The sequence below is a fragment of the Orbicella faveolata genome, unplaced genomic scaffold, assembly GCF_042242905.1.
Source record: "Orbicella faveolata isolate gen_17 unplaced genomic scaffold, um_ofav_v1 contig_13, whole genome shotgun sequence".
NCBI lineage: Eukaryota > Metazoa > Cnidaria > Anthozoa > Scleractinia > Merulinidae > Orbicella > Orbicella faveolata.
Genome location: NW_028301540.1, coordinates 31749685 through 31764097, shown reverse-complemented (window position 1 = coordinate 31764097; position 14413 = coordinate 31749685). Strand labels below are relative to the sequence as shown.

The window sequence follows — 14413 nt, the reverse complement described above, 5'->3', positions numbered from 1 at the left end:
TACTTCTTTGCGATCCTCCATTTTGGAAGTGCAAGGACCTTACGCGACTTATTAGTCTGTATAAAACGAAGCTGTAAAGAGTGTTGTAGCGTTCACGTTTATGGTGAACGCTGTCTATTGGAATCTGCGCTCACTAACTAGCAAAACAAACCGCACACACAACGCACCACACCGTTAGCAAGGGTCCAACACTAAATCGAAGCCTCGAGGACGTGAGCGCTTGTTTCGGCCGGGCCAGCTTGCTAACTGTAGTATCTGAGCACACAGCTCTTGCATAAAGCATTTGTAGTTGAACTGAGTTATTGAAAAGTTATCTTGTTGTAAAGACTGATCAATTTGACGAACTGAAGGAAGAGCTGACTTGAGTGAGAAACATTTAAAGGTAAGATAAAACTGAACTCATTAGCTTATCAATTGCAAGTTTATAGTTTAAATGATGATTTCGCTGATGCAATATCGAGCCTCCGTGGGTTTGCACAATATTTTCTTAAAAGCCAAAGAATTTTCACATTGTGTGAAGGGGCAGTTTTGGTCGACTTTGTTGTTTATGTTCTATCTGGAGGCGATATACCTACCTGTATTACAGAGACAAGTACGTTTATGGCAAATGAATTATTACGCTGGGCTTTGGTTGACCCAAATGTGGCTGTATCGCTTTTACTTTCCGCTGCTGATTAGATTGGCCAACGATGTTGAAACGAATCCTGGACCTGTCTTTTTTATGGAGTCGTCAGAAACAGTTCAAAGTAATAGAATGTCATCAGAAGTCAACCAAACGTGTGAAAGTCCGTCCATGTTAGTTTTAGCATTCAGATTAGCTCAGATGGGATTAAGACCATTAGATGTTGGTGGTGCAGGAGACTGTTTTTTTAGAGCAGTTTCACATCAGTTATATGGCACTGCAGCTTATCACTTACAGGTACGCGCAGTTGGGATTGAGCATTTGAGATATCACCCTGAATCGTTTATTGAAAGCAACATTGAATACTCATGGTTGGAATATTTAAATAACATGTCTAGACAGGGAACTTGGTGTGACAATCTCATTATACAAGCAGTTGCTAATGCATTAAACTGTACAATTTATATCACAGAGAGCGCTGAGAACTTTGCAGAGAGTAATGTGATAAATCCCGTCAACATGCAGGGAAGACCCAGAACGATTTATATAGGTCATTTAGATGAAATTCATTATGTTTCAACTACTCCAGTAGAGAATGAAGAATTAAATATACTACAAAGACATCAGAGTGAAACACAGGAGGAAACTACATTACTAAATGATAGAAATCAAGCATGCATCACACAGATTGTCAGTCCAGTGAACCAAAAATCTCTAGACACTTCTGTTACCAGTGACCCTCTGGAAAAGCGAAGAGCGTTCATGAGGCAATATATGAAAGAGAAAAGGGCTAATAGGCAATTCAGAGTTAGCGAGAATAAGAAGAAACAACAGAAACGAAAAGAAAATCTTGAAAAATCACGGGAATGTCAAAGGCAAGCTTCAAAAACCTATAAAATAGCAAATCCTGTTAAAGTCAAGCAGATGGACAAACAAACAAAAGCGAAAAGACGGGAATGTAATCTGGAGAAAGTAAAAGAATGCCAAAGACAAGATTTTCTAAATTATAAAAAAGCAAATCCAGAGAACGTCAAACAATTGGACAAACAAAAAAAAATAAGAAGACGAGAATGTAATCTAGAGAAAGTAAAACAATGCCAAAGACAGGGTTTTCTAAAATATAAAGAAGCAAATCCAGAGAAAGTCAAACAAATGGACAAACAAACAAAAACAAAGAGACGAGAATATAATCAAGAGAAAGTAAAAGAATGCCAAAGACAGGATTTTCTAAAATATAAAGAAGCAAATCCAGAGAAAGTCAAACAAATGGACAAACAAACAAAAACAAAGAGACGAGAATATAATCAAGAGAAAGTAAAAGAATGCCAAAGACAGGATTTTCTAAAATATAAAGAAGCAAATCCAGAGAAAGTCAAACAAATGGACAAACAAACAAAAACAAAGAGACGAGAATATAATCATGAGAAAGTAAAAGAATGCCAAAGACAGGATTTTCTAAAATATAAAGAAGCAAATCCAGAGAAAGTCAAACAAATGGACAAACAAACAAAAACAAAGAGACGAGAATGTAATCACGAGAAAGTAAAAGAATGCCAAAGACAGGATTTTCTAAAATATAAAGAAGCAAATCCAGAGAAAGTCAAACAAATGGACAAACAAACAAAAACAAAAAGACGAGAATGTAACCTAGAAAAAGTGAAAGAATGCCAAAGAGGAGATTTTCTAAAATATAAAGAAGCAAATCCAGAGAAAGTCAAACATATACAGAAACAAGCAAAAACAAAAAGACGAGCAAACAATCTAGAGAAAGTGAAAGAATGCCAAAGACGAGATTTTAAAAAGTATAAACAAACAAATCCAGACAAAGTTCAACTAAACAACAAGAGAAACAAAGCTCGGTTCCAAAATATGATGGATAGTACACAGAATGGAATTAATATTGTAAACAAGAGCCACGACCCTGGACAGAATAGAAAAAGGTCAAAAGATTCTAGTGGCATAAATCATTTCCAACAAGAGGCTACATGTACAAAAAGAAAAAGAAATGATTTTCAGGAAACTAAAGAGCAGACTTGCCACAGCAGAGAATCTGTTCACATTTTGACAATGTCCGAACTGATTGAAACATTTCATAGGAATATCAAATGTGGCCCAGAATATATCTGCACTTCCTGTGATCAGTTATGGTACAGATCATCTGTGACAAAATGTAATCCAAATCTTTATAAAATATGCCCTCAAAATATTCTTAAATTATGCCTGACTGGAATTAAGAGTATAAATAACACCGAGTGGATTTGTTCAACATGTCATTCTAACCTTAAAGATGGTAAATTACCAAGTTGTGCAAAAGCCAACAAAATGATATTTCCCGATAAACCAGAAATACTAAATCTGACTGTTCTTGAAGAAAGGCTCATATCACCACGTATACCATTTATGCAGATTAGGGAATTACCTACTGGTGGTCAGTTGAGTATTCATGGGAATGTTATCAATGTACCTGCTGATGTTAATTCGACTGTAAATGTTCTACCAAGACCAGTTAATGAATCACAGACCATTCCAATAAAGCTAAAAAGACGTCTTAGTTACAAACACTACTATCAGTTTCAGAGCATCAGACCTAGCAAAGTATTAGAAGCTGCAAAATATTTAGTTCAGACAAGCAAATTATTTCAGAATGAAGGTGTACAAGTTGCTGATAGATGGTTGAATACACTGAATGGAAATGGTGGGGAGATGTCACAATTTATTGAAGGGCAAAATGTGAAAAGCTCAAATACAGCTGAAGATATTTATGAAAAAGGAAAGAACCAGGGTGAACAGAATATGTTTGCAGAGACAGGCAATTCCAATGACGACACTGAAAGTGACAGTGATGAAAACTGGTGTGAAGAAACAGAACGCCCTTCAGGAATTATGGACACTTTGCTGCAAGAACCAGACATGACTGAACATGGGGAGAACATAATGAGCTTTGCACCAGCTGAAGGCAACAGACCTTTAGGGATATTTATTGATAAAGATTCAGAATTTTTGTCATTTCCCACAATATTTTGTGGAAAACGAAGAGCTGATAATAGTGAAAGAATAGTACCAGTGCATTATAGTACAATTTGTAAGTGGGAATTGCGAAGTCAAGATAGAAGAGTAGCACAGAGCGTCCCTAACATTTTTTAGAAACTGAAGAAATTACAAATCAAACAGATTCAAGGCAGTGCATCACTTTCTCTTCGCAAGTGCAAAAGAAAAGGTAAAAAGTATACAGCCGGTGATTTGAAATCAGCTGGATCTTGGGAAAAGTTGATACACCTCGATGAAGGCTTCAGAGTATTTAGAAATCTAAGGGGGTCCCCTCCGTACTTTGAGAGATGCAAAAAGGACTTATTTGCAATGATTCGTCAACTCGGTAAGCCTACGTGGTTCTGTTCATTTTCAGCAGCAGAGACCAGATGGACACATTTGCTTCAGATATTAGGGCGGCTTGTTGATGAGAAAAATTATACTGACAACGAAATCCAATTTATGACTTGGCAAAAAAAATCAGACTTAATTAAAAGTGATCCTGTCACTTGTGCTAGAAACTTTGAACACATGGTGCAGTTGTTTCTTCGTGACATTTTGAAAAGTGCACTGAAGCCTATTGGTGAAGTAATTGATTTTTTCTATAGGGTTGAATTCCAACAACGTGGTTCTCCACACATACATTCTTTATTCTGGGTGAAAGAGGCTCCTCAATATGGAAAAAATTCAAATGATGATATTGCTAAATTCGTTGATAGGTATGTTGCATGTAAGGCAGATTCAGAAAAACTGGGTGATTTGGTTAATTTACAGAAACACCAACACTCAAAAACGTGCAAAAAACAGGGTCATAAGATTTGCAGATTCAATTTTCCATTACCACCAATGCCAAGAACAATGATTTTAGAACCTCTTAGTGAAAACACTTTAAATGAAAATGACGAGGGTTTAGTGAAGAAAAATTGTGAAAAAATAAACGACTTATTAGACAATTTAAAATACGACAATGAAATGAATTTTGGAGAATTTCTCCAGAAACTGGGTTTCACAGAGCAACAATATATCACGGCCGTGAGATATTCACTGAAGCGTGACACACTTCTGCTAAAAAGATCTCCATCTGAAATAAGAATCAATAGTTACAACTCTGATTTATTGAAAGCTTGGCAAGCTAACATGGATATACAGTTTATCTTGGATCCTTATGCTTGTGCTGTTTACATTTTGTCATACATTACTAAAGGACAAAGAGGAATGAGCAAATTACTAAGAAAAGCATCTGAAGAAGCAAGCTCCGGTAATAAAGACATTATAAACAAAGTCAGACACATTGGAAACAAATTTCTCAATGCTGTTGAGATCAGTGCACAAGAAGCAGTGTATTTGGTTTTGCAAATGCCTTTAAGAAGGTCATCTCGTGAATTCCAGTTTATTAACACATCCAACCCTGAGGAAAGAACATTCCTACTAAAATCAATGGATAAGCTTCAAGAACTACCTGATAGCTCTGAAGATATTGAATCAGACAACTTTATCAAAAGATACCAAAGACGACCAAAGCAATTAGAAGAATTGTGTCTGGCTGATTTTGTAGCGTGGTATAACTGTGTCAAGCAAAATAAAAGTCAGGTAGAACATGTGGGTCAAGTTAAAACGTCTACTTCTGATGATTACTTACCTGAGAATGATTTTGATGATAATGTTGATGATGATCTCACCAATGATAAGACAGAAATATGTGAAGAATATGAACTAAAAGGTGGATTGAAACTAGTTAAAAGACAAAAATCTAAAATTATTCGTTCAGTAAGATTTAACAAAAACAAGGACCCTGAGAACTATAGCAGAGAACAGTTAATGCTGTACACTCCTTGGAGGAATGAAAACAAAGATCTTATCCAAAACTGCGAAAGTTACCAAGAGAGATATGAACAACTTAAGAACACAATAGTTCAGAACAGACGGCAATATGATTGTAATGCAGAAGTGCTTGATGATGCAATAGAAAATATTGAAAATGATGAACTGAAAGAATTTGTAGATGTGGCCCCAAATACTCAACATAGAGACGAACAAGACCAAGAGATAGGAGCAAAACCAAGTCCATTATTTGGATGCTTTGATCCAAGCACAGATAAAAAACACTATCAATATGATTTAATGGATGACATCGGCATCTTTCCAAGAGCAAATGACGATGAAGATCTTGTAGTAAAACGCATGACTGATGATGATTTTCGGAAACTTGTTCGTTCACTTAATGTAAAGCAAATGGAATTCTTCTATCATGTGTTGAAATCCATCAAAACTAATGATGAAGCACTTAGACTTTTTTTAAGTGGTGGGGCTGGTGTTGGCAAAACTACAGTTACTAATGCTTTATATGAAGCTTTGATCAGGTACTTAAATAGTGTTCCAGGTGAAAACCCTGATGACGTTAAAGTACTTAAAGTGGCACCAACAGGAAAAGCAGCATTTAATATCAGTGGTAACACTCTTCACTCTGCTTTTAAAATACCTGCTAATCGAGGTTTTGAGTATTGTACACTTGACAGAGACAGACTTAACACTATTAGAGCACAGCTGAGAAAACTTCAGGTTATTTTCATAGATGAGATTAGTATGGTAGGCAGTGGCATGTTCACGTTCTTGAATTTACGCTTACAGCAGATCATGGGTACACCAAAACCATTTGGAGGAGTTAATTTGATCACTGTTGGTGACCTGTTTCAGTTAAAGCCAGTTTTTGACAAGTGGATTTTTGAGAATTCAGGAAGTGCCTACAGTTCATTAGCCACAAATATTTGGCAAGAACATTTTAAGATGTATGAATTGTCAGAAATTATGAGACAGAAAGATGACAAAGAATTTGCAGAGCTTTTAAATCGCCTTAGAGAAGGAAAACACACAGAGCAAGATATAGAGGTCCTAAAAGGAAGGATTTTAAAAGTAAAGCCAGGAGAAAGTAATTATCCCATGAACATCACTCACTTGTTTAGTACTAACCAAGCAGTAGACAGTCACAATGTTAAAATATTTAATAACTCCAAAAACCAAAAAGTTAATATTTCCGCAGTTGACATTGTAATTGGAGATCTGTCCGATGAACTAAAGGAAAGATTGAAACAAAAAATCCCAAATGATCCAACCAAAACCATGGGATTATTTTCTGTTTGTTCTGTCCATGTTACAGCAAAGTATGACCTAACAACAAATGTGTCTGTCCTTGATGGTATGACTAATGGAGCAGAATGTACAGTTGAAAAAATTGATTACAGAGTACCGGACTCTACTAGACCAAGTATTATATGGGTAATGTTTCAGGATCCTAAGATCGGTCATCACTGGCGAAGAGAATATTCTCATTTGTATAATGTACAAATACAAAGCACCTGGACACCAATCTTAGAAATCACAAGGCAATTTAGATTGTACAAAAGAAATCAAGTTCAAGTTCTTCGTAGACAATTTCCTTTACGACCAGCTGCGGCCAAAACAATACATCGTTGTCAAGGTGACACGCTTAATGAAGCAGTTGTTGATTTACCAGCTTCAACGAGAGAACATATGCATTATGTTGGTCTAAGCAGACTTCGGAATCTTTCAAGTTTGCATATCTTAAACTTAAATGAGAAAAAGATAACTGTGAGCAAGAAAGTTGCAGCTGAAATGTCTAGATTAAGATCAGAGGCATCTTTAAAACCATGCATTTCCTTTCTTTATGAAGCACCAAGTAACAAAAGCAACTTCAAAATTTTGTTCCTAAATGTGAGATCTTTACATCTCCATATTGAAGATGTAGCGTGTGATTATAGTGTACAAGCAGCACATGTGAATGTATTCGTTGAGACAGCTTTATGTTCAAGGGACAGTGATGAGGCATATGACATGGCTAATTTTCGCCTCTACAGAAATGACTATGATCCACAGAACAATACTAGAACACCGTATGGATCAGCTGTGTATATCAGAAATGAAGTAGAGTGCACCTGTGACCCCTTTAGATTAAACTACAACAATACAGAAATGACTGTTGTTATTATCAATTTACCTGGTTGTAACAAGATACATGTTGTTGGGATATATCGATCTAAATCAAAAGTTGTATTTCCTAAATTAATTGAAGCGTTAGAACACTTACATCGGACTATTCTTCGAGAACCACAGACTCCAGTCATAATTTTAGGAGACTTTAATGTCAATTTTATGGAACCTACCTCTGAGCAGAAAGCTCTTGTGGGATATATGATCAAGCAAAAGGGTTACACTCAGCTGATAAAACAGTACACAACAGATTATAAAACTCAGATAGACCACATATACACTAATATTCCACAACAAGTTCAAAGTTCTGGTACATTGGAGTCATATTATAGTGATCATAAGCCCATTTTTGTTTGTCTAAATGTAAGCAGCTAGAGCACATTGTTTTCTATTGCTAGTTATTTTGTCAGGATATGTAGGAATGATTTTATTGTTGGCTAAATCTTTTTGTTCTGTTGACTTTGCTTGAGCACAAGTTTCTTATTTTCATATTTGGGTTTGATTTTTAATAGCATTAACCACATGTATACCCATGTAGTTTACAGATATACAAAAGATTAAGTAAAAATTGTAGAGGAGAAAAATATACGATGAACCAAATAAAATGTGTTGTTTCTCGGTGGAAACATGACCTAACTTCTAAGAGTGAGGTCATTGTGTGCCGTGGAGAGGTAGTGACTCCTCACTACCTGTAGTCAAGATGCAGGCCATCAGAGTTGAAATGTAAGTTAGTCGTATGTATTTTGAGGGGTTGGGAATTTATTTGAACTTGATTTAAGTTAGTATTAGAGCAGCAAAGTATATTTTACCAATGTTAACTGCTTACTGATTGTTTTTGTTACACATTATTTTGCAGACTGCTGTTTGAGTACAATATGCCTAAATGTTCATGATTCTGAATGGTAATACATTACCAAGACACTGAAACCACTGAAACTACCTACAACTCTTCATTGTGTCATCTCATTCAAGACACTACAAAGAACAGTAATGTGCATTTAAGTTTGTACATGATTGCGTGTTCTATACATGCGTGCTCCATACAACATGCTATGGTATGCACAAGCTCAACCAACAATGGATGTTACTCTAAATATGCTGTTAAAGACACCTTCCGGAAATCACTCTGCATGGTCTACATTTCTGTTGCTAAAGAGAAGTGAGAAACAATTATGGATGTCACTCTATATGGTCTACATTTCTATTACTAAAGAATTCGAGGAAAATTATGGATGTCACTTTAATACGCTGTGTAAGTCATCTGGAAAAAGATCTATGCAAATCAGAAACAACTTGCCATCATCATCTGCTTTCTCTCAAAGCAAGAACGACCACAAATGGTACTCTGAATATATAGCCCATCTACGAGTATGGAAAGTCACTTGGGTGGTCTTCTTAACGCAGTAAAAAGACACCAAAGAGGTTACTGAAAAGCAATGCAAAAGTATACATACACTGCTAAAGCTGTGCATCTCGTACACAATTCAAGATGACCAAGTTACTGTCATATATGTAGCTAAAATAAATAAATATCCTTTATTTACCGTCGGTCTGTTCATAAAGAATAAATTCAATGTCAGGAACAAATGAATCAAATCAAACAACAAGGTTAAAAACCCCAACTGGAAGAAGGCAAACCAGTTGACTATTTACGAGCTCGGCCAAGGTGTTGAACTTGGTTCTGCCTGAGCTAATCAGCCATGCTGATTTATTTGAGGTAATTATTTGTTGTGGGCTGTACAGTCCAAGAACTGTTGCTGTACATAATGGTTTATGTGTCATTTGTAAACAACAAGGCATAGCATTTGTAGTATTGCAATCGGCAGAAATTGCCAATAATGGGACCTGCTAGGAACACTGGGATGCTGAGATGCGTGAAAGCAAGGCAATTGTCCATGACAGTTGTTGTTCTTGCTGTTTATCCATCAAAAGATTAAGATTAAGAAATACAAGTTTGTGTTGAAAAAAGTGATGTCGAGTTATTTTTCTCTGATAAGTGCACACACTCACAATGATGACATTACATGAATGACTAAAATCAAGGTTTCTACCGTATACGCCCATCTTTGTCAAGGGGCAAAGCCCAAGATATCTTTGGGATCACTACTCGTCACCTATGTAGATGACTGGATTACAACTGCTGTACATTACAGAGCTGACATTAACGGCCATAACCCATAAAAACCGGTGTCGTATGCTTGTTGGGCTCTTAATGTTATGGGTGAACTTGCCTGCTGTTGACACAATTCACTCAAACCAACAAGTTAAGAGTCACTAGATACAGACAAAGGATGCCTCAAAGCTTAATGACAGTCCTGCATTACACTCTGCACTATCTGAGATTGTCTCACTAGTTAGTGCAGAGTGCACTATTGGGATGGTTATGGGAGCTGCCTGCCGCTAAGGAACTAAGACGCTATGGCACTATGGCGCTAAGGTGTAAACTTTAATGTTTCTTTAATTAATTAATTTCAATTAATTAATTAGTCTAGAGGCAAGGAAGTAATGGGGGTAGGGTGGGAAAGGTACATGTGTACTCTACGTAAAACACATTCCATCGCAATCACTTAGCTTTGAACATCACAAAGCTATATATTTGTTTCAGGTAACCCCTTGCTGTCCTTGTGGTACCATTCTCCTTAGAACAAAACTAATTTGCCCTAAACGCATGCGTAGATTAGTTAGCGTTCGTGGCCTCTATATTAGGTGAAGGATACATTGCATACGGAATCACACACAAATGTTGAGTGGTTTTCCTTATGGTAGAGCTCAACATGTAAGACGCATGCGTTCTAGCATCGTCAGTGTTATACAATATCTTTCCACGCGGTATTTTATATATCATGTCATGTGACCAAGGACAGCAGTTATTTTTCAGATAGCGCCAATTGTCCCTTTTTATTGCAAAAGTGAAACGTTACTGTGGCTGCGTAGCTTTAAGAATTACACACAGGTCGGTGCAACAAATATCATCTGCTGTTTTCAATCTCCAATAGTGTGCTTGTCAGGGTTCAAATGTACTGCTTCTCCTTAGCGGCTTGTTTATTTCTTGCCTTAATTGTGTCTGTAAGAGAGACCAAAACGTTCCCAAGTTAGTGGCTTTAATTCTCCGCAATTGTAAATTTGTAACAAAAGAAACCATGAAAATGCTCAAATATTGCTGCAGACGCCGTGGCACCTACTGAAAGCGCAAATTAATTTAATCAGTCTTTGAGGAGACTCATTCATATCTGCCAAGTAGCGCTGTTTATCTTCAATACTTTTCGTTGAAATGCTTCTCAGCCATCAATATCGTTGTGTGTTAATTTTGAATTGTTTTATTGTTAACAACAAAGGTGGCAACAGAAAAAGAAAGTGGTATTTCGTGACTATCTGATAATTAAATTAGTTCTTGTTCATCGGTAAACATTTGCATTTTCAGTAAAACATCGTTTCTGTTCCGTTTCTTCATCACTACATTAGATATTTAACATTCTTTCATTTATCTCCAAAAACAAGCACATCTTCCGCATGTTTTGGAGAATTCAAGGGTTTCATATTACATGGCTTTGCAAGGAAAACAAAAGTATCAAGTTACAAAGTTGGCGTGAAGAGCTAAATTGTCACGTTTGCTGCTTCAGCGTATTATTGAATTTAAAATGAACGAAAATCAACGTAAAACACCAGTAGTAATTAATTTGTGCGTAATTTTTGGACCTTGAATGAAAATACGACCTTGAAACATACACACTGCAAAGGGGAAAAGCCGTAGCAGACTACCAAGGTAGACACAAACCGGAAGTGAACCGAGCAGGGGTGAGTACTTATGGGACTACTGTACCAGAGCTATCAATTGCACTCTGCATCATCGGAGATTGTCTCACTAGTTCTACATGAGTGCCACTGCACTAAGTCGCCCACGTTGCAAATTACCGTGTGTTATGATTTGACACGAGTTTGACGTGTGAAGGAACGAGTTTGCCAACTTTTTGAAGCTTGCCAACACGGGTTTGCCACCTTAAGTTTGCCGTGTGAAGGCCGCTTTAGCTGCATTTATTTCACCAGTTTAAGTTCTCCAAAATTGTTTTTGCAGTGTGAAATTTCGTGCGAAGTTTGAAGTTTTACTACGAAAACAATTTGTCAGTCGTTGCTTTTAATATCACTTGAAATCAGACTTTTCAACCGTAAACTGAATAGCAGAAAGCGAGGAAATTCTTTAAGTGTATTCCACAGAAATTCTCCTCAATACAGCAATTAACGATCAGAGAGGTAAACTCGACTGAAATTTACTCAAATTTTACGGCGAGAGAAACACAGGATTACACGCCATTACAACACCAAGCTACAAACAACCAAGCAAACTCTCACAACTTCAAAACACTCAGTTGAATTTACTTACAGTGACTTTCCTTGCCATTTTAAACTGAACAGAGATAAACTTGCGTTGACTAATCGTCGATGGAAGTGTAAAAAAAGCAAAAGATATGTGGACTATTGACCAAGTGTGAGGTCAAGATGGTAGGATATTGGTCAAGTTCTTTTTTTGCATGTTTATGGACCGAGACGGAGTCGAGGTCCATAAACTCGCACAAAAAGAACGAGGCCAATATCCAGCCATCTTGACCAAACAAGCTTGGTCAATAAAGGATTTATTATATGGCTTTCGGGAAATTTTTCTTGCGGGACACGGCGGGTAATTTCGAGCGGGCAAGATTGCTCCATCTTGCCCGCACGGGTAGCCAATCACAGCGCAAGATTTGATTCATCTTGCCCGCTCACGGAGCTAGCCATATAAGAATGACGATTACCGCTAACTTTTAGGATCGAAATTTAGGCAGCGGGGAAAAAATCCGGCCCGTGGGCCGTATCGTAAAAAGCTGGACCGGTCACGTGCGTATGATTAGCCAATCAAATTCGAGGATTTAGGATTCCGGCCCGCTCAGATGCTTGAGAAAGAAATAAACTCTTGTATTTATTTGTCTTTTTTCCCGAAATTTTAAGATCGTACACGTGTGACCGCAAGTTTGTTTTTCGCTTCTGAGCACGTGCAAGGTGTCGGAGAAATGTCGTCGTAAATGTCATCGTAGCATAAGGCAAAAGGGACCTGTCACAAAAGCTAAATCCTTGTTTGTGGGGGGCTTGGAAATTTTCTCCAAAAAATCTTCGCATAGAAAAAAGGCCCAGACGTTTTGCCAAAAATATTCAATGGCCCGAGGCTGTGCAGGTAGTCCATGATTGGTAAGCCCATCTCCTTAGAGGGGGTGGGGGAGGGAAGGGAGGGTGGGGGATAATAACAACTAAGATTTTCTCTTTTATTTAGAAAAAAACATTCACCATTTCACTTAATTTCGTTACCGGGCCTCACTCTTCGCATAGTAACCAATGATGATCACTGCAAACTTAACAAAACTATCCGCGTTATGGCCTCTGGGCCTCTTGTATTGTGTAAAATAATACCTGGCAACACGAGACATTCATCTTCATCTATTTTCCTTTTGGCCTACTCCGAGATCTATTCTTACGTTTGTTTCCAAATGTGAACAATTGAAATCACTAGAACACTGACTCTGTTGTTTATTTTGTTTCACCTTAATGCCGACGCTACAATGAGACTGGAAGGTTTTACGCTACTTCGGGCTAAGCTTCTTCCGGTGTCGTAAACTAGCAAAGAAAGATTATTTCGTCAATGATTGTAAGAGATACGCAGGCTATGATAAATTGACTAAATAAAACCATTGTGGACAAATTTTGTCAAACATTTTATCAGTGTAAATTGCAAAAGGACAAAAATAATCTCCGACAATAATCGATACCAATCGATGAATCAAACGTTGTCGATTTTTATCGGCAATCGATAACTCACAATCGAAGATTGATATCGATTATCGGTTTATCGATTGACTACGCTTGGCGTAAATGAATTGAGTGAACGAAGAGAACAAATAACAATGTCTTGAATTGTTTTTTAATACACTATAAGCGAAATTGTTAGAGCAAAGACACAACGGAGAAATGTCCTGAAACAGGCATTCAAAACAATGACAAGTGGCACATACCTTATTCCAAAATGGCCGCAATTTTAGTATTCTTTTGTTTACTTGCAAATTAGCCCTTGTTGCCCCGTTTAAGGGAAAATGTTCTTTTGAATTTCGAGTTTAAGAACGAGGTAACAAGAGCTAATTTACAAGTAAACAAAACAATACTAAAATGGCGGCCATTTTGGAATCAGGTGTATTCTCGTGATTAATAAAATCTTGAGTAGTGTCGGTTTTCTGAATGGGCCCGAATATGTGGCATTTGCCCTCTTTGTCAGGTTCATGGCCAAAGTATTTAATCGACTTATAGATTTATCCCCACCCCTTGGAAATTGCCGGATTCTTGACATAATACTAGTATTCCCCGGTGAGGGAGGGGTTATCGGCATTCATTTTCACGCTGTTTACATCTGTATTCTTGAAAACAAATGATGAATGCAACTACCATGAGTCCCTCCAGGCTCGTCTCATAGAGGGACTTAACTATTAGGACAGGAGGGGTTGGAAGGGAAGGTTATTCACTGGAGAGGAATTTTCCGTTTATTTGGTCGAAATATTTGATAGCAGGTTATTCTGCATAATTTATTATCCATGATTCTCTTCGACTGGTGTAACGCCACCTGGAATGCATGTGTGCCTATTCATGACAACGTTTTCTTGTGGTTTATAGCGGGTAATCCCGAACAGGCATATCCTCACCTAACATGTAGCATTAATTAATGTAATCGATGAGTAATCGATAATC

The 14413-nt window shown here is 37.3% G+C and overlaps 1 protein-coding gene and 1 long non-coding RNA gene across 2 annotated transcripts; both read left to right on the top strand.

Moving 5' to 3' along the window:
- Positions 1–9696, top strand: LOC149115974 (uncharacterized). The gene is made up of 2 exons (XR_016206177.1): positions 1–382; positions 8511–9696. It is a non-coding gene; the product is annotated as an uncharacterized LOC149115974 (long non-coding RNA).
- Positions 3778–9696, top strand: LOC110047995 (uncharacterized). The gene has a single exon (XM_020753756.2). The coding sequence runs from the start codon at positions 3980–3982 to the stop codon at positions 8027–8029; it is 4050 nt and encodes a 1349-aa protein (XP_020609415.2). The 5' UTR covers positions 3778–3979; the 3' UTR covers positions 8030–9696.
- Positions 9697–14413: the final 4717 nt, after the last annotated feature.